General features: G+C 38.5%; 1 protein-coding gene across 3 annotated transcripts; it reads left to right on the top strand.

The window, feature by feature from the left end:
- Positions 1–136: 136 nt before the first annotated feature.
- taok2b (TAO kinase 2b) lies at positions 137–26403 on the top strand. Of its 3 annotated transcripts, none has more exons than XM_042767126.1 (19): positions 137–593; positions 4515–4655; positions 4762–4833; positions 5659–5760; positions 5982–6027; positions 6168–6264; positions 7687–7800; positions 7967–8058; positions 8253–8346; positions 9617–9698; positions 9792–9959; positions 12248–12454; positions 14128–14487; positions 14562–14690; positions 14760–14963; positions 15825–16064; positions 20646–20867; positions 21066–21248; positions 23304–26403. In XM_042767126.1, the coding sequence occupies exons 2-19, from the start codon at positions 4524–4526 to the stop codon at positions 24123–24125; spliced, it is 3366 nt and encodes a 1121-aa protein (XP_042623060.1). In that variant the 5' UTR covers positions 137–593; positions 4515–4523; the 3' UTR covers positions 24126–26403. The 3 variants fall into 3 exon arrangements, with proteins under 3 accessions (XP_042623060.1, XP_042623059.1, XP_042623061.1); XM_042767127.1 differs by having other exon boundaries at positions 138–593; positions 20646–20858; XM_042767125.1 differs by lacking the exons at positions 20646–20867; positions 21066–21248; positions 23304–26403 and having other exon boundaries at positions 15825–20281.
- Positions 26404–26730: the final 327 nt, after the last annotated feature.

The following is a 26730-nucleotide window of genomic DNA, read 5'->3' as shown; positions in this document are numbered from 1 at the left end:
GTTGGTTTTGCAAGCTGTCCCCCATTTATGAAAGACTCGAACCCACAGAACGCATCTAGAAAAGTGTGTGTGTGTGGATTCTGTACTGTACTGAAACGCATGTTTAGAGAACGTTCGAAAACCTTTAATTTGTACTCCACCCGCACTTCCGGTTTCCGGTCGGCTCCCGCCCCGCTCCGCCATCATGAAGCACTGAACAAAAAGCGAACGAGACAGGAAAAGAAAAACAGGGATGGACTTGTCGATGACAGAGAGAGACGAGCTGAACGCGTGACACCGACGGCATGAGGACAAAATGATGCAGATGCGCGCGGCTGAGGCGGAATACCGGGCTGCGATTTAAAGAGCGACCGTTGTGCTTGACAGTCAGCTGGTCGAGTCCGTTAGCGTTAGTATTATCTATTTAAATACATACGAACGGACAGATTAAATCGCACGACACTCTACGCGATCGTTACGTTAGAAATAGATGGCTCGCTGTTTGAATCGATCGCTTTCTGTGAAGTGAGAACGGGGACGGAGAGGCCGGGTTTTCCTCAGCAGGCCGGGAGCTAGCTGACTCTAGCTAGCTACAGTGGATCCCGGACACCACGGTAGGACACAGTCGTGTAAATCACGTAATGCAGCGCTGGATGACATGTATGGCGCGAAACATCTGTGATTTGTGTGCTCGAAACGCTATTTGGACCGATGCAGCTGTTTTTGCAGTGTATGGCGCGTGTTGTTATGGGCTTGCACAATGTAACTGCTCCATCAAATGATTGTGCAACGCGATGTATCATTTAAACCTGTCAAGATTGACGTATTAAAACCTGATTTTTTGAAACTGATCAGTTTATCAGACCTTTAGAGTGAATATCAGAGAAAAACATAATGTGTGCAAGTGTGTTTTATGGTTTTTGTAATTGATAACCAGGCTTTTATGGTCCATACAGAGTGATATAGTGAGAATATAGAGCTCAGTTTTGTTCAGATGCTCAAACATGCAGAGTCTGGTATTTATATGGTTAAAAAATTAAAATGCAATTATAATAATCAATGAGACCTTATAACAGATTAGTTTAAAATGCCTTTTGTCACTATATCTCCTAATAATGTCTTAGCAAGATGATAATTAAATGCTTAGTTTTCCAAGTGTCCAAACATATAATGCAGTGCAGTATGATTTTTAATTGAGAGATGAACATATAAACATTGCTCAAAAGCCTGACGGAATCGTTGCAAAGCAGCTTCACTGAAAATGAATGTTCTAAAAATTATATTTAGGAGTAGCTTACCAGTGGTGATATCTATATGGCAGAAATGTACAGTAAAAAGCATGCAAATCACGATACTAAAATTTTAACATTGATTTTTGGATAATTAAGCAAATCTACATCACTTCAGTCCTGTAAATATTTATCTTGAAATTTTACTATCAGTGTCAAAGTCGTTCTTATGTTTACTTCAAAAATCATTAAAGAAGACACCTGATATTTTCATAGTTATACTAATCGGCCTTTTACTTGTGCTCAGGTTCAAAAGGTACAACAGGTTTTTCAGCTTAGTTTTGATCATTTTGATAATTTAGAGGCTTTAGAATATCACATAGCAAATTTCTATCTTAGCTGGCTTTGTTAACATTGAAGCCACACACAAGAATGGCTGGGAAAAAAAAAATCTGCATTGTTATGCATTGATGTGAAAGTCATACTTCCTTTTATTTTGGCACACATTGTAAATTCTCAGAGTTCATCTGCTGTTGCTGTTTTCGGTGACTCTGCATGTGTGTTAAACAGGTGTAATCTTATCATGTGTTTGACTCAGAGCTTCATGGAGAGGTGTGAAGCTGAACTGTGAGTCAGGTGTCTGGCCCAGCGTCCTGCTTTTCCTACATGATGCATAATCAAGCACAATTATTCACAACCATTTCAACGGTGGCTGGTTCAGATCATCTCTCTATTTCAGTTGTTCTTATATAATGCACTCTGTTGCTTCTACATTATACGGTGGCCCTTGACTGTTCATGAACATTTAAGAGTTTTCTGCATAAATCCGACCTACGTTGAGACCTGATCTTCATCTGAGCTGTATAACTAGATCCATAAAACCCAATTAAATCACAAGCAATGTTTATTTTTTCACTTAAACTGCATCTTTGGTGTGGACGCAACCAGTCCTGCACATGAGAATGAAGAAATTTTGGCCCATTTAGTTTCAACTCCATGATGTTGATGGGTTTCTATGCAAGAACTGGTTTCTTTAGAGTCTTTCCCAACTTTTCTGTTGGGTTAAGATCAGATCTTTGATTTGGCCTTTTAAAAAAACACATTTCTTCTGCTTTAACATTTATGGCCATTATCCTGCAAAGACTCCCATTCAGTGTAGCTTGGTAAAGAAACGAATGAGGTTCCTTTTACCGAAGGCCAAATATAACACTTCTCATCTAAAACAAAACGCTCTTACATGTTTTGTTCATCATGACAGTCTTCGTAAATAGAATGGAGTGTGAAGCTAAACGTAGAACTGTTGATTTCAACGCATCACCATTAAACTTCCAACAACTTCCAAGTCATTTTATCTGAGCATTTGAGTTAGAATAGTTTGCAAGAATGCGATTATAAACACACTAAGGCTGTGAATGTGACTTTTGGGTAGCTGTGATGATGTTTAATGTCTCTGAAAACTTCTGTAGTGACTTTAAGACACTTGTTAGCAGCTGTCTGGACAAGACAAGTAAAAACATTAAAAACACAAGGGGTATTGCTGGAATATTGTATGTCATGAAATAAAACATGGAAATATTTTGAGCTTGTTCACCACAGACTGTATCCCATTTAAAACAAAAAACATTGACTTGAGGACAATGGAAGCGGAAGTGCTGAAATGCGAACTTGTTTCCAGGTTTTGGCCTACAAAAAGACGTCATCCCACAGCACTTTGTTCTTCTTGGAGAGCAGTGGTTTCCTTTTTTTTTATCCTGCTGAGCACACTGTGCTTAACTAATGCAAGATAGCCCTATCTCCTGGAATAATATGTTTTGCTCCTGGACTGATTTTTGTTGATGAGCACGTCTAGAATAACAGTGTTGTTGAATTTCTTCCACTTGTGCACTCCTTAGATTAAAGGACTCTGAATTCTGTGATATAATCATACATTTTTGTCAACCTTTCCGGAAACTTGTTTACAGAGATCTGCAAACTTCAGGGGCCAGTTGCACTAAAGGTTTAAACTGGTCTTACAAGTTAGTCATCTTTTTTTTTTTTTAAGACTAGTCATAATTTTTAAAAATTCAGTTAGCATACTTAAAAGCATAGATTAGTCTAAATTAATTCCAAATATTAGACTAACTGCTAGTTGGTCAAACTTATACTTAAGAAACACTGTCTTAAGATGAAGGCTGAGTTTATAAAGACTCGGGTTCATGATCTTTCAGTTGTTCAGGGCTGGTAAACTTGGTGTCTCATTACTTGAAATACCTGACTTCAAAATACAGCTTTAAGTGAACGTGTAATTGTAGTTTTTTTGCATACTTTATACAGCAAACATATTTAATCCTGGATCATTTTGCTCAATAAATAAGCCAATAGATGCACAGTGGAAAAAATGCAAAACTAGCCTAGTTTAATATTGTTATGTTTCGTTATATGTTTGGTTTCATGATTCAATGTTTCAGAATTCTTGATTTAATTCGTCATTGATCATTTTGGATGCATCTCTGATATAGTGCATAAAAAAAAAATAATCTCTTGACTAATGCTGTAAATTAAGTCAGTTGGTGCTAGGGTTGCACAATTAATCGAATTTCTAATCGCGATTACAATTATGGATGCCGCAATTACGTAATCGTTCAACGCGCCAATTAATCATTCAAAGTCCACTTAACGTTATTCTGCATGCTTAAGATGTTTTTTTTTCTTTCTAGATGTTATCTTAAGGGTTTTTGTCCCATTATTTTAATTTTAGTTTTAGTATAACATAAAACCATTAATATTTTTACTTTTTTATAATTTAAAGGACAAACCAATCCGATGTATAGTTGAAACGTTAGTGTTTTCAGCTTGTTTATTTTCATATAAAAACAGGGCATGCAGTTGCATCAAACAATGGTATAAACATCAATGTAAATAATCGTAATTAATAATTGTAATATGTGATAATCGTAATTAATAATCGCAATTATTATTTCAAGGGAATAATCGACGATTATGATTTTTCAGATGCCCATTCTGGTCCATATTTGGGTACTTTGGATAGACAAATGTTTCTATTATTGGTTGGTGGAATTATTTATTAATTACTTGTTGAAGAAATATAGGACTCGCCCTTTTTAATCAGCGTTTCCGCTCGCATGAAGTGATAAGCTGTATCCTAGATTTTTGAGTTGTTTGCTGTATCTAAGGTTCATGCTTTACAGTTGATTCGTCCCGTTTAGTTTCTCCTAATGGTTGTATTTTAGGGTGTTCACTCCATCCCTATTCCCTGTTTTCCTCTGATTAATTAATGTGCAAACTCTCTTCTGTTTGTGTGTGAAGGCGCTGGCCATGCCGTCGAGTGCGCGGGCTGGGAGTCTCAAGGACCCAGAGGTGGCGGATCTTTTTTACAAGGAGGATCCTGAGAAACTCTTCACAGACCTGCGGGAGATCGGCCATGGCAGCTTCGGAGCCGTCTACTTCGTGAGTGGCCATTAGGACATTCAGAGCTGTAGCACAGCTCAGTGAACGGTGAACTATCTGTGCTCTTCTTTTCCACTCCTCACATGTATTTGCACGCTTCTTATAGGCCCATGACATCCGCACCAATGAGGTGGTGGCCATCAAGAAGATGTCCTACAGTGGCAAGCAGTCTAATGAGGTGAACACAAACACGCAAACAAGAAGTGTTCCTACATCTTTGGTTAAACAAAGCAATGTGTCTCTGCTGGAATTGATCTGGAAGTAATCTCGGACATCGTGCAGGTGGCTTTATGTAATAGCAAGATGATGGCTCTGTTCCAAAACCTTTTGAGCTGCCTACCTGAATTTTTTTTAGGCAGACTTCTGACACGAAGGATGTTTGAAAGTGTTGGCAGAATATTATGCTGCCTGCAGTTTTGATGCAAATGCTTTTTAAAGTATAATCTAGTGTGCATGTGTTCATGCAAACTATGTCAATGCAATTTGGGGGAAATTGCAATTTCAACGAAAACTTTAAATTCACTGAAAAAAAATTGTGTGTTGAGTCATTGCCTATATAGAGCATTTTATATAGCTTTCTTATGAGGTTATAGTTAGGATGCTGCCTATGTAGGCACTAGATAGGAAAGCAACTCACTGTGTTTTGTAACAGAGTTCATATGCGGTCACAGAATACTGTTTTTTTTTTTTGTATTTACCGGCATGTTACCAAGTTCTTTTCTTTGTGAGCCGCAGCATTGTATTCAAATTATGCAAATCACACAGCGTCTCTCTGGCTAAAATAGACGGTTGTGCCATTTAAATGGTGGAAACTACTCCCTCCACTGTGCTGCGGAACACTTGAACACCTCACGCCTCATTTGCAATCTCACCACTGTACATTTTGAAAGGAACTTCTGGTCACTCGCATAGATCAGAAATGCAGCATTTGAACTGAAGGGGTGCAGAAGCCGATGCTGAATAGTCCCTTGATTGTTTCATTGTTCTCTCGTTCCTGCTGTAGAAATGGCAGGATATCATCAAAGAGGTTAAATTCCTTCAAAAACTGCGGCACCCCAACACGGTGGAGTATAGAGGCTGCTACCTGCGCGAACACACAGCATGGGTGAGTGTTTCGGTGTGTGGGAGGGAGGCTGAACGCTTTTCAAAAGCCTCGTTCAGGGAAGAGAATGTACTGACCTGCTAACGTTGTTTCCATTTATTACAATAGCAGCCCTACATGCACCACTTGTGGCTTGCTTACAGCAATTATACCTTTTCTTTATCTCCACCTTTCTCTTTTCTGTGTCTGCCACTCATTGATCTTCCTGTCCTACTTTTCTTTAGCTGGTGATGGAATACTGTTTGGGCTCGGCCTCAGATCTGCTGGAAGGTGAGTGAGGTGTTTCAGGGAGCGTGTGGATGTTTAGAGCTGGTCGGTCAGATGCAGAAGTGTAAAATGATGCAGATGTTTGCTAGGAGTTTGCAGAAATAAAAAACAGGATCCCACTGTTTTCTTCCCCTTTCCCTCAGTGCACAAGAAACCATTACAGGAAGTGGAGATCGCAGCAATTACCCATGGTGCATTACAGGGCTTGGTGTACCTCCACTCGCACAACATGATTCACAGGTACAGAGCAGCTCGAGTCTTGCTTCTAAAAAAGCATTGTGCAAATTAGGGGTGTGCCATACATATTGACTACAATAATATCATATTTCTCGTTTTAATGATGTGGAAGCTGACATTAATCGAGCAAGGAATAAATCATACAAGCATGCTTTTTTTTATTTACCAAATGTCACATTTTAGACACAATATTGTCTCTTTTTGCTTAATTTCTACGAAATAGATCCAAACAAAGTCGCAACAGAACCAAATAAAACACAGATGTGTTTTGTTACCGAATGAAACGGAGTCGGATTCAATGAGTCACTTGCTTTTTTTCGGAATGAATCAGCCATTTGAAGAATTGGTTGAATTAATGATTCAGTGACTCACTGATGAAGGTAGTGACTTGCCGCCACCTACAGGTGGCTTAGTTTCATATAAAAAGAAAAAAATCAGTACATATTTCAATATGCAAGATATTATTTTTAAAACGTTAGTCTCATAGCGTAAGTGTAATTTTTGTGTAAATACATCTAAATGCTGCTTTAAATGCAGTTTTTTTGCCACTTCTGCAGTGCAACAATAAATTTTATTGATACTTATTTCATATGATTGATAACAACCTATAGTGTCTTATTATTCTTATTTAATTTATTGATTAAATGTAAAAACTTGACATACGATAATGCATAAATCTAATAAAGTTAGAAAAAAATCCTCTCATAAATGCAAAAATGCCTGTTAGTTTTGTGGCAAATATTGTCCCTTAAAGGGATAGTTCACCCAAAAAAGAAAATTGTCATCATTCACCCCCATGTTCTTCCAAACCCGTATCAGTTTCTTTCTTCTGTAAAACACACAAGAAGATATTTTGAAGAATGTTGTTATATGTCCTTGCTGCCTATCTTGACCAGAACTTCCTGGTTGAAGAGAGATTGTATCTCAGCGGATGGACTCTGGACTCTTTATCTGCATTGATGGTTCCATAAAGAACCTTTTGCCATTTAAGGCTCTTTCCATTCCACAAAAGGTTTTTAAAGTGGAAAAAGGTTCTTTAGATTAATAAATGTCTGTCACACTAAAAAGAAATAGTTCTTTTAAGATCTATTTACTGTGGTATTTTTTGGATAACCCAAAATGTTTTTTCTACGGCATCTCTGTGAAAGCTCCCTTATAAGAAAATAAAAAGTTATATTGCACAATAATAGTGTATTGCACCAAGTTTCGCATTCAGAGTGTGGGTGGGGGGGGATGTATTACACCAAGACTGACATTTAGATTGAAAATATATATGAGGTCAATGGAATCTTTATTTTTAAGAGTGCAACACAAATACATTCTTGCCTGTATGAATTAGTGTTGAGATTTTGTAGGTACTTTTTGGCTGTCCCCTTCAGTTACAACATTAAAGATTCAAAGAAAATATGTTTCTTCCTTTTATAGGGATGTGAAAGCAGGTAACATCTTACTGACAGAGCCTGGCCAGGTCAAACTGGGAGACTTTGGTTCCGCCTCCATTGTTGCTCCAGCCAACTCCTTTGTGGGCACTCCTTACTGGTACAAAAACACTTCCCATTCATTACAACAACATATTCGGCAGAAGTGTACTCATGTGCCTTAATTAAATTTTGCCTGGTTTCTAAATGGTTTTTAGATCGATCTAATGACATGATCTGGTCAGTTACTGTTAGGACCGTTATGACTGAGTATGCTCTGTTTCCAGGATGGCTCCAGAGGTGATCCTCGCCATGGATGAAGGCCAGTATGATGGGAAGGTTGACGTGTGGTCACTCGGCATCACCTGCATAGAGCTTGGTGAGTCATCTCGGGTGTACAAGAGCCATTTGAAAGTGAACGCCCAGCACATTGTGTGAAAATAAACCTCGTTTAAGTGTTTGTGGCTTTTTGTTGATTACCACAGACAATAATATTAAATTGTTTACAGTAATATGCTTACAATGGAAGCCTTGCAGCTAACTGCTTGCTTGTTTCCCTTTCCTTGATTGTAGCGGAGAGAAAGCCTCCCTTGTTTAATATGAATGCTATGAGTGCCTTATACCACATCGCCCAGAACGAGAGCCCAGTCCTGCAGTCGAATCACTGGTAGGGAACCAGAGAAGCTTCATCCACACTGTCAATAAACTTGAGCTTTTTACCCTGTTTCCAAGTCAGCGCTGTATTGATATTCCTCAGACGTTTTGATTAGTGATTGCAGAAATTTAAACTTCAAAGCTTAAAACAATTTTCTATATGCTGTTAAAATTCTTATAAAAAGATATTTTAATACAGAAATAGTGTTATCTGTATATACATTAAATTGCATATGTAGCCTTGAAAATGGTCTCAATTTAATAAGTAATTAGATTAAGTAATGTTTATTTTTATTACTAAAACTAGGGATTGGGGATATTATATCACGATATGAATAAATCTATTTCACAATAACAATATCACAGTAATTATTTTTGGTGGAAATAAGGTTGTCATGGCGCCACAATTTAAGAAGATGTTGACTTTTCATAATCCTCAATAACAATCAATACTATTACAAAAACTAATTCCATAGTACGGAATTAAATCTTAATAAACCTGCAAAAGTTATTGAGTCCAATGCAGTGAGATTTTTTTATTATGTATTTTGTTGTTTGATTAATGAAGCAGACAGCAGCATGTATATTAGGCAGAATGCATGTATCCAGTACACTGATATACGTCTGATATTCTCCCAACTGTTTATATTCACTTAAGACTGTTCAGAAACTGATAGTAAGTTGTAATGTAAAACATACTTTAGTATACCAATATACAACATTCTCGTTGTTCTGTTTACAGCTTTAAAAAAAATAGTTTTATACAGTTTGAACAGAAAATCGTCAGTCAAAACAGAGTGTGAGTACCGTATTGAGAGCTCTTTTGCATCTCATTGTGCTTGAACGGTTTAAACTCACTTCAAAGATTTAACTTCGGCTTAAAAATGCGAGCAAAGGATAAACCTTTATGATGACGCAACACTAAAATCTCATGTGAGAGTAATTATGATAGATACTCCAAAATTGATGTTAGTTGTCAAATTTATGCTAGTTTATCGTGTCTACTGATCCACCCCTAAATGGAACAAATAAAATCAATAGAACAAATTATATATATATATATATATATATATATATATATATATATATATATATATATATATATATATATATATATATATATATATATTATGCATTTGATCGTTCACATGCATGATTCGACTTGGTGCCAGAGTACTCTATCTAAAGCTTTTACATTATTCACTCTGTGTCCAGTTGACCTAAAAAGATGCTGCCTTTTGATTTGCACTACTCTCTAATTTCCATGTTTTGTTTCCTCTCAGGTCAGATTATTTCCGTAACTTTGTAGACTCTTGTCTGCAGAAGATCGCCCAGGACAGACCTACCTCTGATGTGCTGCTTAAAGTAAAAGTCTTTTGAGGAGCATTAAGACTTCTTAAACATGATGTGTTCATTCATTCTGGTTTTGAAGTAAACCTCTCCGCTTTATTTCTCCAGCATCACTTCCTGTGCCGTGAGCGTCCGGTGACCGTGGTGATGGATCTGATAGCACGCACTAAAGACGCCGTGAGGGAGTTAGATAACCTGCAATACCGAAAGATGAAGAAGATCCTCTTCCAGGAAACGCATAATGGCCCTGCCACCGAGGGAACAGAGGAGGAAGAGGTGGGATGACCTTTCAACTTGTCTTTTTGTCAAATCAAAAAATAGGAAGATTGATTTTCAGGATCACATACCTTTTGAAAGAGTTGTGCATGATCAGTTTCTTTTTTTTTACACCGTAGTAGAACAGCTATATTTGGAAATATCAAATTAAATGTGCTAGTTGGTCAGTACAATAAATAAATCTGCTGTCCTCTTATGTGGCACCAGAGACGAATATGTTTTAACAATAGATATAAACATAATTTAGGGTTTGGTCAATAGTTTTGTCTGTCTTTACAGACATTTGTCAGCTCATGTTTCAAACGTTTGGAGTTGGAGTCATTGTTCTTTTGCTCTGTTCTGACCTCGACAGTGCTTGAGTGATTTGTTTGTGTCGTTCTGGCAAATTGACACTTTGATTAGCCAGCCTTAAAGTCAATATAAACTCAAGAATGACCTTATTTGCTTTCAGTGCCGGCTATTGTAAAGAGGTTTTTCTTTGTAGTGTGTCTTCCCAATGTAATAACTATTTTTCCCTCTGAAATGGCTTTTCTTTTTTTTCTTTTCATGTTTTTCAATCTTTACCCTTGAACTCTTGTTATGGAGACCACTTCACAATTCAGACAATCTGCTTGCTTAAAAAAAAAAAAAAAACCTACCTTTTTTTCCACTGTAATCTGTCAATATATGGATGTAAAATGTATGAACACATTAGAGGTATGAATGGATGCATCACAATTCATCTTCTCTAATTATTTTATTTATAATATATGAACTTTTTTTCTTTCAGCTTTTTAAATTTACTAGCTGTGACAACCAGTTTTTGTTTATTTTTTGTAATTGTTATTAAAAATAAGAACAAAGATGCAAATAACAAACAGTAGGTCAAATGTAACAGTGCCATAAAATTTTTCAGATCTTTTTCTGTAAAATTTAATTTGATGCACTTCAAAAACAAAATTAAGAGTGGCCCCTCAGGCTTTCCACGGGTTCTTAAAAAGTCTTAAATTTAGTTGCATCAAATTTAAGGCCATAAAAAGTCTTAAATGGTACAAGAAAGTCTTGATTAGGGTTTGGCGATATACCAGCTGACGCGATTAACTGGTAGAAATTTGTCAACTCTGTCTTGGTTACATGCTTGCGTGATGTTGCTGTGCTACATGGTCACAAAAACTTAGTGTTTGCATGTGTTTTTAAGCATTGCGATTTAAAAACAAGTGATTGTTAGCTGTTGAAACACAATCAGCAGTGAAAGAGAACTCATTTCACCATATGTGTGCACTTTCTGATTGCTGTCAGAGAGGCGCGCACGTGAAGACAGTGCTTATAGAGCGCGGGAATTATTTTCGCCACTTTATAGGCATTGGATGGTTAAATACACGCACATGTATGGTTCAAAATGCCCATCTTTACAAGTATCCTTGTAAACAACCAAAAACCTATAAGTCATGCTATTTACAGTCATTTTACAGTTTAATATGTTACCATAGACATTGCAGATATTACTATTGTAATACAGCTGCATTGTAAAATAAAATAATGAATGTTTAAGTACATTAATTACTATAGTTTACAGTAAGAAAGTTATAAAACTTTTTTAATTACTTCACTTCCAGGAGTTAAATATCAAGCTTTTATTTTGGAAGAAAACTGCAGGGAAAACCTTACGTTTCTGTGACAGCAGTTTTACAAATGCTTCTCATCACTAATCCAGTGAAATGCTGCAATCATCTATCTATAAAAATGTTGGGAATTTCATAAATATGATAAAGTAGGTCTAACAGTAGCTTTAACAGTTCTACTCAAAAGTAAATACAGAAACGTAATCAAATGTAAAAATGAAACACTGCATAGTCTTCACTGTTTGAATTAATTTATTAAAGCTAATCATTGAATTAATTTATTGAAGCTGAATGTTATTCAGTCGAGCAGTGAGTGATTTTCTGTCTTTTGTTGTTTGATTAATATCAACAGTATAGACTGCAGCAGGTTTATTGGGCTGCTGTCACTTTAAGACCTAATGCACTAATCCAAGATGATGATAGACATTTGATTTTTTTTCCCGCCCAACTGTTTATTTTGCAGATTAGCATTGCAAAACAATTATATTCTAGAACACACTTTTACAACTGATAAATATCATCATATGAACTAACATGTATCAGATCTAAATAGGATCAGTCTTGGTTACACGATTGTTGCAAATGACTTTTCCAGTTAGTATCGAAAATGACTGTTAAAATGTTTGATGATCAGTCTCCTGCTGGAACTGTAGTTTCTGTTTTTAAACCCAGTCTTGTGTCTTTCAGGATGTAGAGCAGTATATGTTGCGGATGGGCACAGTGAACAGCATGGAGAGCTCCCATTCACTGCCCTCTATGTCGATCAGTGCCAGCTCCCAGAGTTCTTCAGTGAACAGCCTTGCAGATGGATCGGATGACAGCGGAGAGATGGCTATGATGCAGGAGGGCGAACATACAGTGACCTCTAACAGCTCAGTGCTGCACAAACCACTGGTACGTGTTAATGGCTTTGTTTGAGCTGGGCGCACTGAAACGAAACATCACTGCCATCAAACAAAACTTTGGAATAATTATGATTTTATTTTTATTTTTTCATGTTGTTGAACATAGTTTTTTTTATACTCACAACGGCTCAAAAATACAATTAAAAACAATATTGTAAAAAGTAAAGATACAATAAAAAACAATATTGTAGGGCTGTCAAATGATTAATCACGATTAATCACATCCAAAATAAAAGTTTTGTTTACATAATATATGTGTGTATACTGTGTATATTTATTATGTATATATAAATACACACACATGCATGTATATATTTAAGAAGAATATGTTATGTTTATATATTAAATATATTTATATATAATATAAAATATAAGAATATAAATATATAAATGTATATACATGTAAATCTTTTCTAAATATATAATTTATGTGTGTGTATTTATATATATACATAATAAATATACCCTGTACACATACATATATTATGTAAACAAAACTTTTATTTTGGATGTGATTAATCGTGATTAATCATTTGACAGCCCTACAATATTGTGAAAATAAAAAGTAATATTGTGAAATAGTATTGCAATTTAAAATAGCTGGTATCTATTTGAATATATTTTAGGGCTGTCAAATGATTAATCACGATTAATCACATCCAAAATAAAAGTTTTGTTTACATAATATATGTATGTGTACAGGGTATATTTATTATGTATATATAAATACACACACATAAATTATATATTTAGAAAAGATTTACATGTATATACATTTATATATTTATATTCTTATATTTTATATATTATATATAAATATATTTAATATATAAACATAACATATTCTTCTTAAATATATACATGCATGTGTGTGTATTTATATATACATAATAAATATACACAGTATACACACATATATTATGTAAACAAAACTTTTATTTTGGATGTGATTAATCGTGATTAATCATTTGACAGCCCTAATATATTTTAAAATGTAATTTATTCCTGAGATCAAAGCTGTATTTTCAGCATCATTACTCCAGTCTTCAGTGTCACATGATCTTCAGAAATCATTCTAATATGCTGATTTGCTGCTCAATTATTATTGATGGTTTTTATATTAATGTTGAAAACTCTATTAATATTTTTGTGACCAAGTTCAAGAGAACTGTATTTATTTGAAATAGAAATCTTTTGTAACATTATAAATGTCTTTACTGTCACTTTTAATATCTTAATATTTAATATCTCAATTTAAATTGTAGTGTATCATGCTTTCCTCAAAATTAAGCAGAAAAAAGCTGTTTTTAACATTTGTGATCAGAAATGTTTCTTGAGCAGCAAATCAGCATATTAGAATGATTTCTGAAGATCATGTGACACTGAAGACTGGAGTAATGATGCTGAAAATTCAGCTTTGCATCACAGGAATACATTTCATTTTACAATATATTCACAAAAAAAAAAAAGTAATTTTAAGTATTTCACAAAATTACTGTTATTATTGTTTTTAATCAAATAAGTGCATCTTTGGTGAGCATAAGAGACATCTTTAAAAAAAAAATACTATTCAAAGCATAAATACAATTATTTTTTTTTTAGTATTTTTTTTTTTTTTTTTTATGATTCTTCCTTCAGTTGTCCCTCTCTGTCCCCTCACAGAACCATGATAACATCTACGATGACCCCTACCAGCCAGAGGTGGACTCCCAGCAGCAAGGCCCCTCTGGGGGTCGCCGACGCAGAGGACGGGACCACTTCGCCACCATCCGCACGGCCTCTTTGGTGACCCGTCAGATCCAGGAGCACGAGCAGGGCTCAGCGCTGAGAGAGCAGATGTCCAGATACAAACGCATGAGGAGGCAGCATCAGAAACAGCTGATGGCTCTGGAAAACAAGCTGAAGGCAGAGATGGACGAACATCAGCTAAGGCTCGACAAAGAACTGGAGACGCAGAGGAACAGCTTCAGCAGTGAAGCAGACAAGCTCAGCAAGAAGCACCAGGCCATCCTAGACAAAGAGGTAAGTGCGTGATGGTTTGGTTCGCTTTTCAGATGTCTTTTTTTTTTTATACTTCTACTTCTCTTTTTTCTTAGACTAAGGCTGGTCTTACAGAAGAGAAGAAGTTTCAGCAGCATATCTTGGCCCAGCAGAAGAAGGAGCTGACCAGCCTGCTTGAGTCTCAGAAACGCCAGTACAGGCAGCGAAAAGAGCAACTTAAAGAGGTACATCAGCAAATGTTTTGTCTGAGGCTTTGCTCAGATGTTGTGTTGAACGTTTCGTCCTGTGTACAGGAGCTCAATGAGAACCAGTCCACACCAAAGCGGGAGAAGCAAGAGTGGCTAGTTCAGCAGAAGGAGTGTCTCCAGCAGATCCAGGCAGAAGAGGAGGCGGGTTTGCTGCGCAGACAGAGGCAGTACTATGAGTTGCAATGTCGCCAGTACAAGAGGAAGATGCTGCTAGCTCGCCACAACCTGGAGCAGGACCTGCTCAGAGAGGTACAGAAGTACAGAGAACGATATATCAGGCAAATTTCTAGCCATTTGAAATGATCAGTGTTATTAGTTTTCTGAACATCTGCATGGCTCTGCTGTGATACAGCATATGTTTCACATGACAGTTTATTTGCAGAGGACGAGTGAGGACACACTGGTTAATTTGCTTCACATAGTCAGCTACGTTCAGTTTTTTTTTGCAGGATTTTGTGGATAATTTTTTTAAAATGTTTTTGTTAAATGCCTTAATCTAATGCACTTTTAGAGCAATGAGTTTTTATTAATATTATCATCTCAGACAGAAATATATTACTATTGTTGCAAGACTGCATTGTAAAATAAAAGAATATTTCCTTAATTATATTTCCTAGTAGAAAGCACTATACTTCACACTATAGTAGTAAAATTACAAAACTTAATTTTGTCTAAATGTCTTCACTTGTTGGAGTTATACAATCCAGCTTTTATTTTGGAGGAAACCTGCTAAATAAAATTTGTTTTTCTGTAAACAGGTTTAAAAATGCTGCTCATTTCAAATCTAATGTAATGCTGGAAATTATGCACATCAAACTTTAAAAGTTTTCAATCACAGCATTTTGCAATTTGATATACACACTAATCTATATCAGAGTTTCAATATTTGTTCGATTGACATGCTTTGCCAAAGCAACGGCGCAGAACTCCGCATTAGCGATCTTTTATGTTATAATGAGAAGTGTAAAATATTTTTGGTTAATTATAAAATTGCTGGGCCAAAGTCTAGGTAATTAATGGAAAACACTGCACATATGGCTAATGTTCAACACGGCAGTGAGTATGATAAACATCATGCATCCTTTCTTCCCTGTGCTTGTCCCAACATAGGATCTGAACAAGAAACAGACTTTAAAGGACCTGGACTGCGCCATGTTGCTCCGCCATCACGAGTCGACTCAGGAGCAGGAGTTCAGGCAGCTGGGTCTGGTGCAGCGCACGCGGGCCGACCTGATCCGGACGCAGCACCAGACCGAGCTCACTAACCAGATGGAGTACAACAAACGGCGTGAGCAAGAGTTGCGGCAAAAGCACGCCGTTGAAGTCCGCCAGCAGCCCAAGAGCCTGAGAGTGAGTGGCTGTGACCTCACGGAGAATGCTGAAGACGGGGAGGGGCCTCAGAGGGAGATTGATGAAGGGGAGGGGCTTGAATTTGAAGAGGATGAGCCTCATATAGAGGGGGAGGGGATTGTTGAAGGGGAGGGGCTTGAAATGGAAGGGGTGGGGCTAAAGGAACAGCTGAACAAAGGGAGTAGAGATGGAGAGAAGATAGATGGGGATGAGATCGAGCCGGTAGGTGCTGTCGAAGAGACAGCTGAGCAAGAGAAGTGCCAAATAGAAGTTCTTGAAGGAAATGACACTGAAGAGACATTTACTGAACAATGTGAAATGATAGACAGTGAAGGAAAAGTGGAAGATGTTGAGAGATCAGCTGACAGTTCCGAGCAGAAGTTAGATGAACAGCAACAGGTTGAGGACAAAATTGACACCGATCCCAGACAAGTAGAAGGACTTCCTTGGGATGACGGTAGCGAATCAGAGTGTGAGGACGAGGATAGGGGTGTGGCCGACGGATGTCCGTCAGAGCTAATGCACGGCCCTTCTTTTGAGCGCCGCCCTCACGAGCGTGACATAGACGAACTCTCTGAGTTCTACTTCCCAGATACATTAGAAGAGCTGGAGCCTCCGCCGGTCTACACCCCTCCCTCCCCGTCCTCTTCTTCCCAACCTTCCCTTCACTCGCTCTTTTCTCACGTGATCTGCCTCGCTCTTTCGCTCTCTGCTGCCGTACAGCCGTCTGTCCTCACCCTCCTTTTCCTCTCCATCTTCCTGCTTTCCCTGAGACGCTCGCCTCCGCTTCCCTCGCTCGCTTCGATCCTTCTCTCCGGTGAGCTGGCCTTCCTGGCGCTCTTCTTTTCCTACCTGTTCCTGCGTTCCTGCTGCTCGCTCTCGTTCTCCACGTACCTTTCTCTAACGTACTGGGGCTCAGGCCTGTTCAGTCTGGGTTTGTCTTTGAGCTTGGGGCTCTATTACGTCCCGGTAGCCTTGATCTCGGCGTCCTTTCTCAGCTCGCCTTCACTTTTCCTCACCCTCTATCTTGTGGTGGTCCTGGTTGTACGTCCGGCCAGGGTTTTCCTCCAAAACACCCCACGCAAACTCAATCGCCTCTGGATGCGAGTTCTCTTCCGCCTGCCGAAGCCGCTTTTCACCGTGTGCCAGTCGCTTCTCGGCGGCTTGACCGAGCGCAGCCTCTACGATATGTTTCCTAAAGCCGGACGCAACTGGGGTGGGCGGCAGTCCAGAATCCCTGTGCCTTTAAAAAGCCTTCGTGCAGAGTATCAGGCCAAAAGCAAATCCTCTGTTTTGTTCGCACGCTGCCTGCTTCTGGGCCGGCGGTTTGTCCGCCGACCTCTCGGCACTCTGACGGACCTTGCTAACTCCGTAGTGCTGCGTTTAGCCAAGTGTTTGCTGAAGGAGCTGCCGCAGAACTACCTGAAGCGGCTGCAGGCCTTCGGGTTGCTGCGCAGAGAGAGACCCAGCAAACTGCCGGTTCTCCTGCCTAGACCCGTGAGGGAACAGAGGCGGAGGACGAGGGAGAGGAGAGAGAAGGAGAGGAGGAGAGAGAGGATGTACAGGGAAGAGGGGAGGTGGGAGAGTGTGTTGAGGAGAACCCCTTCAGGGAGGAGTTTGAAAGGAAAGATGGTGCCTTGGAGATAGATTGAGACGGAGGAAGGGAGGTATGTGAGTACGAACATGCCATTCATCCATCTTTCTTTGTGTTTCTCTCTGTTCTTCCAGCTGATTTATTTTAGCCCGTTTGCTCACATGCCTGTTTTTACAGGGAAGTCCTCAGTTAAAGAGAGAGTTCACACAAAACGAACTGCATTTCACCCGCAGACCGTTTCAAAAACATAAGACCTGTGGTTAATCTTCGAAACACGAATGAATTCATGGAACCTGAGAGGTTTCAGTCTCTGCATTTAAAAAAAAATTTAATAAATAAAAAAAAGGATATCCATCATCCTTTAGATGATGGACGGCTTTAAATTAGGCTTTTATTCACATATACACACATACATAGAGCTAATCAAACGTAGAACCTCATTGGTTCTCGTGCTGCACATTTAAGCTTGTGTGTATTTAATATGCCGTATGTATGGGTGTCGATTATTTTGCCTAAATTAAATCTGCTTATCATATAAAGCCGTCATATCTCTTCATGAGACTTGAATTAAATGGCTTGATTCATTCATACAGATTAGTTTTACAATGCATTTATGAACTTATTTGTTCTTCTAAGTTTTGGTTACCAGGACGGAAATCTCTCAGATTTCATTTAAAAATATCAGTTTGTGTTTTGAATATTAACCAAAGCCTCATTCATTTGGAACGACCTGAGGGTGAAAGTAAATGACAGAATTTCTATTTTTAGGTGAGCTGTTCCTTTAAGATTGATTTCAACTCCCTCATTCACTGTCATCACAGATGAATGGAAAGCTTCAGTTGTGCTTTTTGTAAAAGTTTCTGGGTTTTATTATTATTGTTTTTTTTTATTTTACTCAAGTTATTTTCTTCTCAAATAGCAAGAGCTATATGTGTTATGGTGATTGTTGAAGCCATGTCTGTGCAATCCTGAGTTTTGTTTTGAAGGGAGTCTTAAATTTCAACAATGAAAATGTATTATATTGCGAAACCAAAATGGCTCTCTGTGAAAATGACCATAGGCCTTTCAATGAAGCCATGCATGTTAAATGCTAAATTAATTCACTGCGCTTACTGTGAAAGTAGATCATAATACAACGCTTTACACTATAGATCTCCCAAAAACACAACACTACAAGCTTACTCTTCCAGAAGTGCAATAGAAGTTCATTAGATGAAGCGCCAATGGTTTTTCCTACTTCTCAAAGAATTTTTGTATTGAAATAGAAACTAGGCTGCATTTTGTTGCAAAATCAGTGTTTCGGACCATTTCGAAAACTTCAGGTCAACTACAAGCAGCTAAAACTTTACAAATAAATTTCTCACTGTCCTCTCACTGGAAATTTTCGAGGCAGGACCTCATAAATGGCAATCAAATGCTTGAAATATTGAGCAAAATCAAATCTGCATCCTTGCCAAAATCAACTGCAGCAGTTATATATTATATTATATGTTAGGGAATCATTGTTAGTTCACTCTACCACATAATCCGGGGGTTTTCCACCATCAGAAGGATGAACAATGCTATTAATTCAGTTCTGCCACTTTAGCAGCGAACTTTCTTGAATTTTTGTTAAATTAAACCTCAATCTCATAACTTTAGGTGAAATATTTACTCTGAAATGTGGGTAATCTGTTATAAATTCAATATGCAATTTTATTCAGATGAAGGACACTGTTGTATTATTAAAGAGATTGGAGGTTGATGTGCTTTTGTGGCCCATAGTTCATATACTTGAGATAGTTTAGCGCCAAAAACTATTTTACTCAACGGTATATGAGCAAATGTCTTTGTAGACTGGTGGAGTTGGGGATATATATATACTGGTTTTAAAAAATATACGTGTTATTGCACTAGAGGCAATGATCTGATCATATTTACCATGTAAACAAGTGTTTTGATCATATCCTTATGAAGAGAGGTCTAGCCTGTTTAGATGAAGCAGTTTATTCAAGTTAGCCCTAGTTTTTCAACGTTTGCATGGCACTGTTATTTTATATTTATTAGTACTCTATTACTGGATATTAAAGGTTATAGTAAGAAGCCATTATGACAATCATCTTAATGTAAAGTTGGACAGGAAGTATGCAAATTGACAACCAAAGATTTGTAACATAAGAAGTGGAGAGGTTGATGGTTGGATTGAATTAGAATAGCTTGCACTGCACACAAATCATCTTTATTTGAAATGCTCTGTAAAAACTCACCAAATACTAAAAGGTCTTCATAGAAATCTTAAGATTATCAGAGGGACCAAGAGTGCATTTCAATTTTAGCCATATTTGTTCCAGTTATTGGCTATTTAAAATTTCAAGTTTGTGTTATTTTTAATTTTTGTTTGTCTTGTTACTTAATGTTTACATATGCTGTGCTCCCTTTTGTTTTTTTTTTGTTTTTTGTTTTTAACCAAATCACAAATTGTCTTAATTATTATTTGAGGAATGTTTCTGTTATTTTATGTGTCGCATTGCACCGTCTGTTTCAAGGCCATTGTGTGTGCGTTTCATCCTCATTTTGTGTGTTTGTGCATGAATGGATGTTTACTTCTGTCATACGTTTCTGAAATAAATTTTCTTTATTATAATCATTGTCCTTTGGTTCATTTTATATTTTAAGTCGTCATCTTGTCAGAATTTTGTTTTTCATTCATACACTCCTGATGGTGCTGATTTAATTTAAAATTTTTCTTTTCTCTTTCCTTTTTTTAACTTCAAGCATGTTTATGAATTCTTATTTTTGCTGCACCTCATATTAGATCTTCGAGGAATTAAATAGAACACTGTGATTTACTAGAGTCTAAAATGTTTTATTAGGTAAAAATTAATACGTTTAAATTTTTCTCTCAAATTTACAACAAATGTGCTGTGACACTTCTGTCCTTCCCCCTCCTCTCTTTCTTATGCGTCTGTTTTCAAATCTTGTTACCACCCTCTTCCCTGTTCTTGTAGTCCAAAGAGCTGCAGATTAAGCGTCAGTTCCAGGACACATGCAAGATTCAAACGCGTCAGTATAAAGCTCTGAGGAACCACCTGCTGGAAAACACCCCGAAGTCGGACCACAAGGCCGTGCTGAAGCGTCTCAAAGACGAGCAGACTCGTAAGCTGGCTATTCTGGCCGAGCAGTACGACCACTCCATCAACGACATGCTGTCCACACAGGCTGTGAGTAAGGCAAGGACACATGAATCACAATTCCCATCCCACTCTGACCACCAAAAACCCTCACTCAGACCCACACCATCAATGACATACTCTCAACACACTACATGGTAAGGTATTTCACCCTACATCAGATCCCAGCAGCCGCAGCTCAGCGCCAGAGTTCCCCTGCTTCAATGACCTTTGGCTTTTTGTGCCGTTTCTCTCCAGCTGCGATTGGATGAGACGCAGGAAGCGGAGTATCAGGCGCTGAGGATGCAGCTGCAGCAGGAGCTGGAGCTGCTCAATGCGTACCAGAGCAAAATCAAGATGCACACCGACACCCAGCACGAGAGGGAGGTGAAAGACCTGGAGCAGAGAGTGTCCATCCGCAGAGCCCTGCTGGAACAAAGGGTAAAAGCTGACTGGATCCATGGCTATGTTGGTAGACAAATGGAGACTGTGAAGCAGTGTTTCTCAACTGGTTAAGCATCAAGTCGCAACCCTAAAATGTCCATGAATTCATTTTTGGGTTGCATGATATATATCAGTACCATTTCAGGTTCCCTGTCAGCTGATTTTTAGAGATGTTTTAAGAATTCATTTATATTTAGTATGCATGCATATATATTATTGTTACATTTAAAAGATCTTTGCCGTGATCTAACACTCGCTTAAAATTAATTAAAAAACAAAAATATTGTAACACGGGTAAATATATAACCTAATGTCAAAATATATATCAGTTATTTTATACTATATAATTATAAAGGGATGTCTATATTCACTTTCAGCATTTAAAACAGTCATTTAACACTTGCTTAATTTTTTTTTTTTTTAAACATAAATTGACTAACACTGATCAATTTTATCTTTAACTTTTAAATAACACATAATTTAATAAGTGGTAAATTAATTAATAACTATTAATTTAGCCATTATTTTATACTGTTCATTCTAATACTGTAATTTCTATATTCACTTGTGGCATCTAAGATGATTAATTTAAGATTTAGTTTTTTGGTTATTTGCTCCACAACATAATTATTGGCCAATTGGTGTCGCCTAGAATGTTAATATTGGTATATTGCATTCCCATTAGATTTGGTTATTTGTTGGTATGTTTTAAATCCTGTTGCTTTGTTTTGAAACACTAAACAGGCTTTTTAAAAGGGTTTCATGCTCTATGCAACCAGCAATAATTAATTAATTCAATAATTAATTAAAAAAAACACATTGTGGGTGGCACAAACCATGTTTAAACCACATGCACCCATATTTAACATAGTATGGGTTGTGTTTTTGCCAGTGATATTATGCAAATGGTGAATTTGTAGCAATTAAACACAATTTTTTGAGTAAACTAGACGTTAAAGTTGCAATGAAACAGAAGTAGGTGTTTGGCAGGGACTTCAATGCATAGATTGTTGATTAGATTTTGAGATGTGGGAGTTGCACTCAAAACTGGAGGCAGATGAACACAAGCTTTTAGAAACAGAGTTTAAGATGACTAAACAATTGATGAACTCTTGTATACGCCGCCAGAAAAGTCTGTTTTCACCAGAAGATCTAGTTATGACAATTTGATCAAAGATTACAAGCGTAAAACAGTTTTTAAAAATGTAATTGTTCACATTAAAGGCACAATATAAACGTTTTGTCGCTAGAGAGTGCATATTCAAAACAAACAAAGAAACAAAGGCGTAGTTTGATGATGCCGTGACTGAGTGTGGAATCGTCGGAGTTGTCGTCTTCATCCCCACAGCCGATGCAATCCGATGGGACTCGGGCAGAAATCATGTTTATGGATGAGCTAATGATTTATTAACGTAGTAGAATGAAGCAGGGTATGGCTGAAAGCCATCGAAGCGAAACGAGGCAGCTGAACGAGCATGACACGCGGCTCAAAAGCAGCGGAGCTTTTATTATGCCACAGTCGACTGCTTCCGCTCCTTGCGGTTGTGAGTATGTGGGGTAAAGCAGCGCTGTTTTATCCCACTAGATACATTTGTTATAATGCTACTCTGTGCAGTCATCACCTGTCTAATAAAACGCATAACATATTAAAGCGTCTTTTATTGTTTCCATGTTTTCTAAAAAACAAAACCGGAAATCGAAGGTGTATGACGTCATTGGCAAGCGACACAATGACTCTATGGACACATTCCGTGTCACTAGTTAAAATTGCTTATTTCTCTGGATTTAAACGTTCTTTGAAACATTTGGGGTAATGCAAGTACACAAGTCCGCAAAATATATAACACTGGTCTAGTGGTTTTTGGAAATTTTAATAAATAAATCTTACATATTGTGCTTTTAAGACTTAGAAAATCAATCCGACTTTGCCTGTCCTAACTGTGCATGATCATAAGTTGCACTGGAATCAGATTGAACATTCAGTCAGAAGCAACAGTTGAGGACCACTCTTATAAAAGTGTAATTCTGACATCCGTGGGTCTGTTTCTCCAGATCGAGGAGGAGATGCTGGCCCTGCAGAATGAGCGTTCGGAGCGTATCCGGTCCCTCTTGGAGCGCCAGGCGTCCGAGATCGAGGCCTTCGACTCCGAGAGCCTCCGCCTGGGCTTCAGCAGCCTGGCTCTGACCGGCATCCCCTCCGAGGCCCATCCCAAACAGGTCTACCCGTCCAGCCAGACCCCCCGTCTGTCCAGCCACTGGAGCCACGGTGGGGCACCGCAACCCCACTCCCGCAGGGGTCCCAGCAGGGCCGAATCATCCTCCTCGTCCCACGTCCTGGGATTAGCTCGAGACGGGCCCCTCCACCACTCCTCCCGATCCTCGTCATCCTCCTCGTCGTCATCCTCGTCCTCCCATCACAACCGCCACCACCTTCCCCAGCACTACCATCACCAGAGCACGCCGCAGCTGTACAGGGAGAGAGAGAGGGATAGAGAGAGGGAGCGGGAGAAAGAGAAGGAGTGGGGCGGAGGGAGCAGGGGGGACCTCGCGCACCCCCACGTCTTCTCCCACCACCTTCCCTCCCGCTCCTCCTCCCAGTCCCTCGCTCTCCTCCCTCCTCCTCCTCCCGCACCACCTTCCATCTCGCTGTCGTCCTCTCCCGCCCAGTCGTCGTCCTCTCAAGGAGTGTACGGAGGAGGCGGAGGAGGGCTGGTGGTGCGAGGTCCCAGCCTGATGGCGCTGAGGAACAGCCCGCAGCCCCTGCGCAGAACCGCGTCCGGCGGCGGAGGGTCTGGCGGTGGAGACGGAGTCCTCAGCCGAAGTACCTCGGTCACCTCGCACATCTCCAATGGTTCCCATCTCTCCTACTCTTAAGGGAGCTTAGTAAGAGAGGTCAGGCTCGCTTTCTTTCTGTGTTTTTAACGCCAGTTGAATCCGTCCAAGCCGTTGCAATACGAGCGAGAGCACATTTTACTCGTCCTGTTGCTTTCGTTTCTCCTTGCTCGTTGTTGTTTTTTTAATAATAATAATAAAAAAAAGCGGGAAACTGGCTTGGAACATCACCACTGCCTTTAAGATGTCTTAAAGGGATGCTGCGCGACTACTGTTGTGCGACGGGGAGAATCCATACATGCACACGACAGTATGAACACAGAATGTTTATATCAGTCAGACTTTATCAATTCATTTACGTCTGTGGGAGTTGCTCCAATGCATGAGATTAATGTAGTAAATACATTTGTATTTAAATGTTATACAGTCACATTTGAGATGTAAAGGCTCGTTAACACAAAGAACGATAACTATAAAGATATAGTTTTAAAAGTCATTCTGAGTTTAAAAGAAGAGTCCACACCACAACTATAACAATAACGGCACAGAGGAACGATATCGTTAAAATCACTTTCAAAACAGCCAATCAGAATCCATCCTGCGAGCATTTAAAGTGGCAGACGACAAAATTGCAGCACAAGCTTATAATAAACAGAACGTTATCGTCTGCTGGTGTGGACGCTAATAGAGCTATACTTATAATTATCGTTCTCATTGTGTACTGGCCTTAAGGCTGCCTTTACAAATCATTGGCTGCATCCGAAATCGCATATATCCCTGGAACATAGCAGGCGAAAAGATTTGTATGTCCGAAATCACAGTGTTCATGATTCTGTGCATCTAATGGACGCTTTACTATCCCATGAGGCCTGGGAGAGGATTTATGAATGGTGGCACAACTGATACTGGAAGGTGCCAACATGACAAATGTACCACATCATACTATATAGAAGAAGTATAAAAATATACTTTTTATTAACGGTCATGAAGTAGTTACTTATTCAAAATGCGATTTCGGATGCAACCATAGACTTTTAGAGTCAATCTCCCACCAATTGGATCTTTTATTGTGTGTGTGTGTATATATATAAATATTAATATTAACATATAGTATCTAAAAGTGTTGAAGCATTGTGTCCACAGTTTTCTATAGCAATTATGACTATCAACATTTTTGATAATGTGAGCAGAATAGACCTAACATTTAATTGTAGAAACTGGATCTGGACTGGACGGCATGCATCACGAAACCATGTTTGATGTCATCACGACAACATTTTTCAATAATTTTCCAAGCGTGTGGTTGTAAAGGACGTGAGCGTTTTTAAAAGCAAGAAAATTGTCGGGCCTAGTGTGCGTTATGATTATTAATACATGAGTATTAATAATTGTTATTAGTCCGTTTGTGTGCATTGTCTGAATGGGACGCGCTCTGGTAATATTGGCAACTTTTGTACACAAACACACCAAAAAGTAAGATTTAATGGCTTATTCGCTCAGATAAGCATCGTTTAACTCAATCCTTAGACACTAAAAACAGATTTGATTTAATTACAAAGGGTTACAATCACTAATCTTGTTGGGAGAACTGAATGGTTTATTATTTTGAGCAATGAGAGGTTACATATGTATCTGTGTTGGAGTGTTCTCTGATCTTGGGACGGATGGGATGCTTCAAAGTGTGCTTGACAATAAAGAAAGCATTTCAACAGATTCTCAGCTGTGCATTGCCAAGGCTGATTTCTCACAGACACATTCAGAGATATCCAAGAAGAACCAAGAGGAACTGAATGAACTCCGAAATCAAGCGAGAAACACCAGCTCTGATCTCTCTCTCTGTATAACCTACTACTCTATGCTTGGTTTAAAGTAAAACAGTGCATGCAGAACTTCTAATGTATCGAGGATGTCGGATATAGTGTTCGGAGGGCCAATGAGATTGTACCATTGGATGGACTGACTTGTTTGTGAGATATGGTGTGATGTTACTTCATGATATTTGGACAGTGATCCCATTATAATGTTGAATGTTAGAGCTAATATTGCAAAAGCAAGTCCACGGGCAGGTTAAACCCATCGGATCCATGGTGGTAAAGGAGGCTCTCCTGGTCTGTCTGGAGTGAGGTGTTGAGATGGACGGACTCTCTGTGTGTGTATATGTTGACTTGGGTCAAAAGGGGGGGAGGTTTTGCTGAGAGGACGTTTTCAGGACATCTATTAATTACTGAAATCAAACCGTTTGTGGTTTGGAGGGAGAAAACGTGGAAAAAAATAAATAAACGCGAAGCAATTTAAATGACAATAAATTGATATCACCGTGGATTTGTCTCGTGTTGTCTTTGTGAATTTATTTGTGGAATCATGCCTAAACTGCTTTGAGTTCATTAACACGTAATCGTCACTATATCTGACATTGTTATCTGGCATCAATGACAAATCCGTGTAAAATCCTCTATGCGTCACTGCGACGTGCCCTTTAAGAGCCGCTAAAGCGTGTTTAGTTTCTCTGTAGTCTGTTGTTTATTTATTTATTTATTGCAAAGAGACTGAAACAGAGTACAGTGTTATAAATGAAAACTGAATTAAATCATGTACGTTCAGGAAAAATCGATATAAATAAAGCACATGCTCGTCTTAACTTTTAACA

The sequence above is a fragment of the Cyprinus carpio genome, chromosome A12 (assembly GCF_018340385.1).
Source record: "Cyprinus carpio isolate SPL01 chromosome A12, ASM1834038v1, whole genome shotgun sequence".
In the NCBI taxonomy this organism is placed as follows: Eukaryota; Metazoa; Chordata; class Actinopteri; order Cypriniformes; family Cyprinidae; genus Cyprinus; species Cyprinus carpio.
The sequence above is the reverse complement of the archived record's forward strand: the minus strand, read 5'-3'. Positions and strand labels throughout refer to the sequence as shown.

Coding starts and splice junctions, on each gene's coding strand:
- taok2b (XM_042767125.1), top strand. CDS start 4,524: ATGCCGTCGAGTGCGCGGGCTGGGAGTCTCAAGGACCCAGAGGTGGCG. Junction 12,455..14,127: donor CAGTGCTGCACAAACCACTG/GTACGTGTTAAT, acceptor GTCCCCTCACAG/AACCATGATAACATCTACGA. Junction 14,488..14,561: donor AGGCCATCCTAGACAAAGAG/GTAAGTGCGTGA, acceptor CTTTTTTCTTAG/ACTAAGGCTGGTCTTACAGA.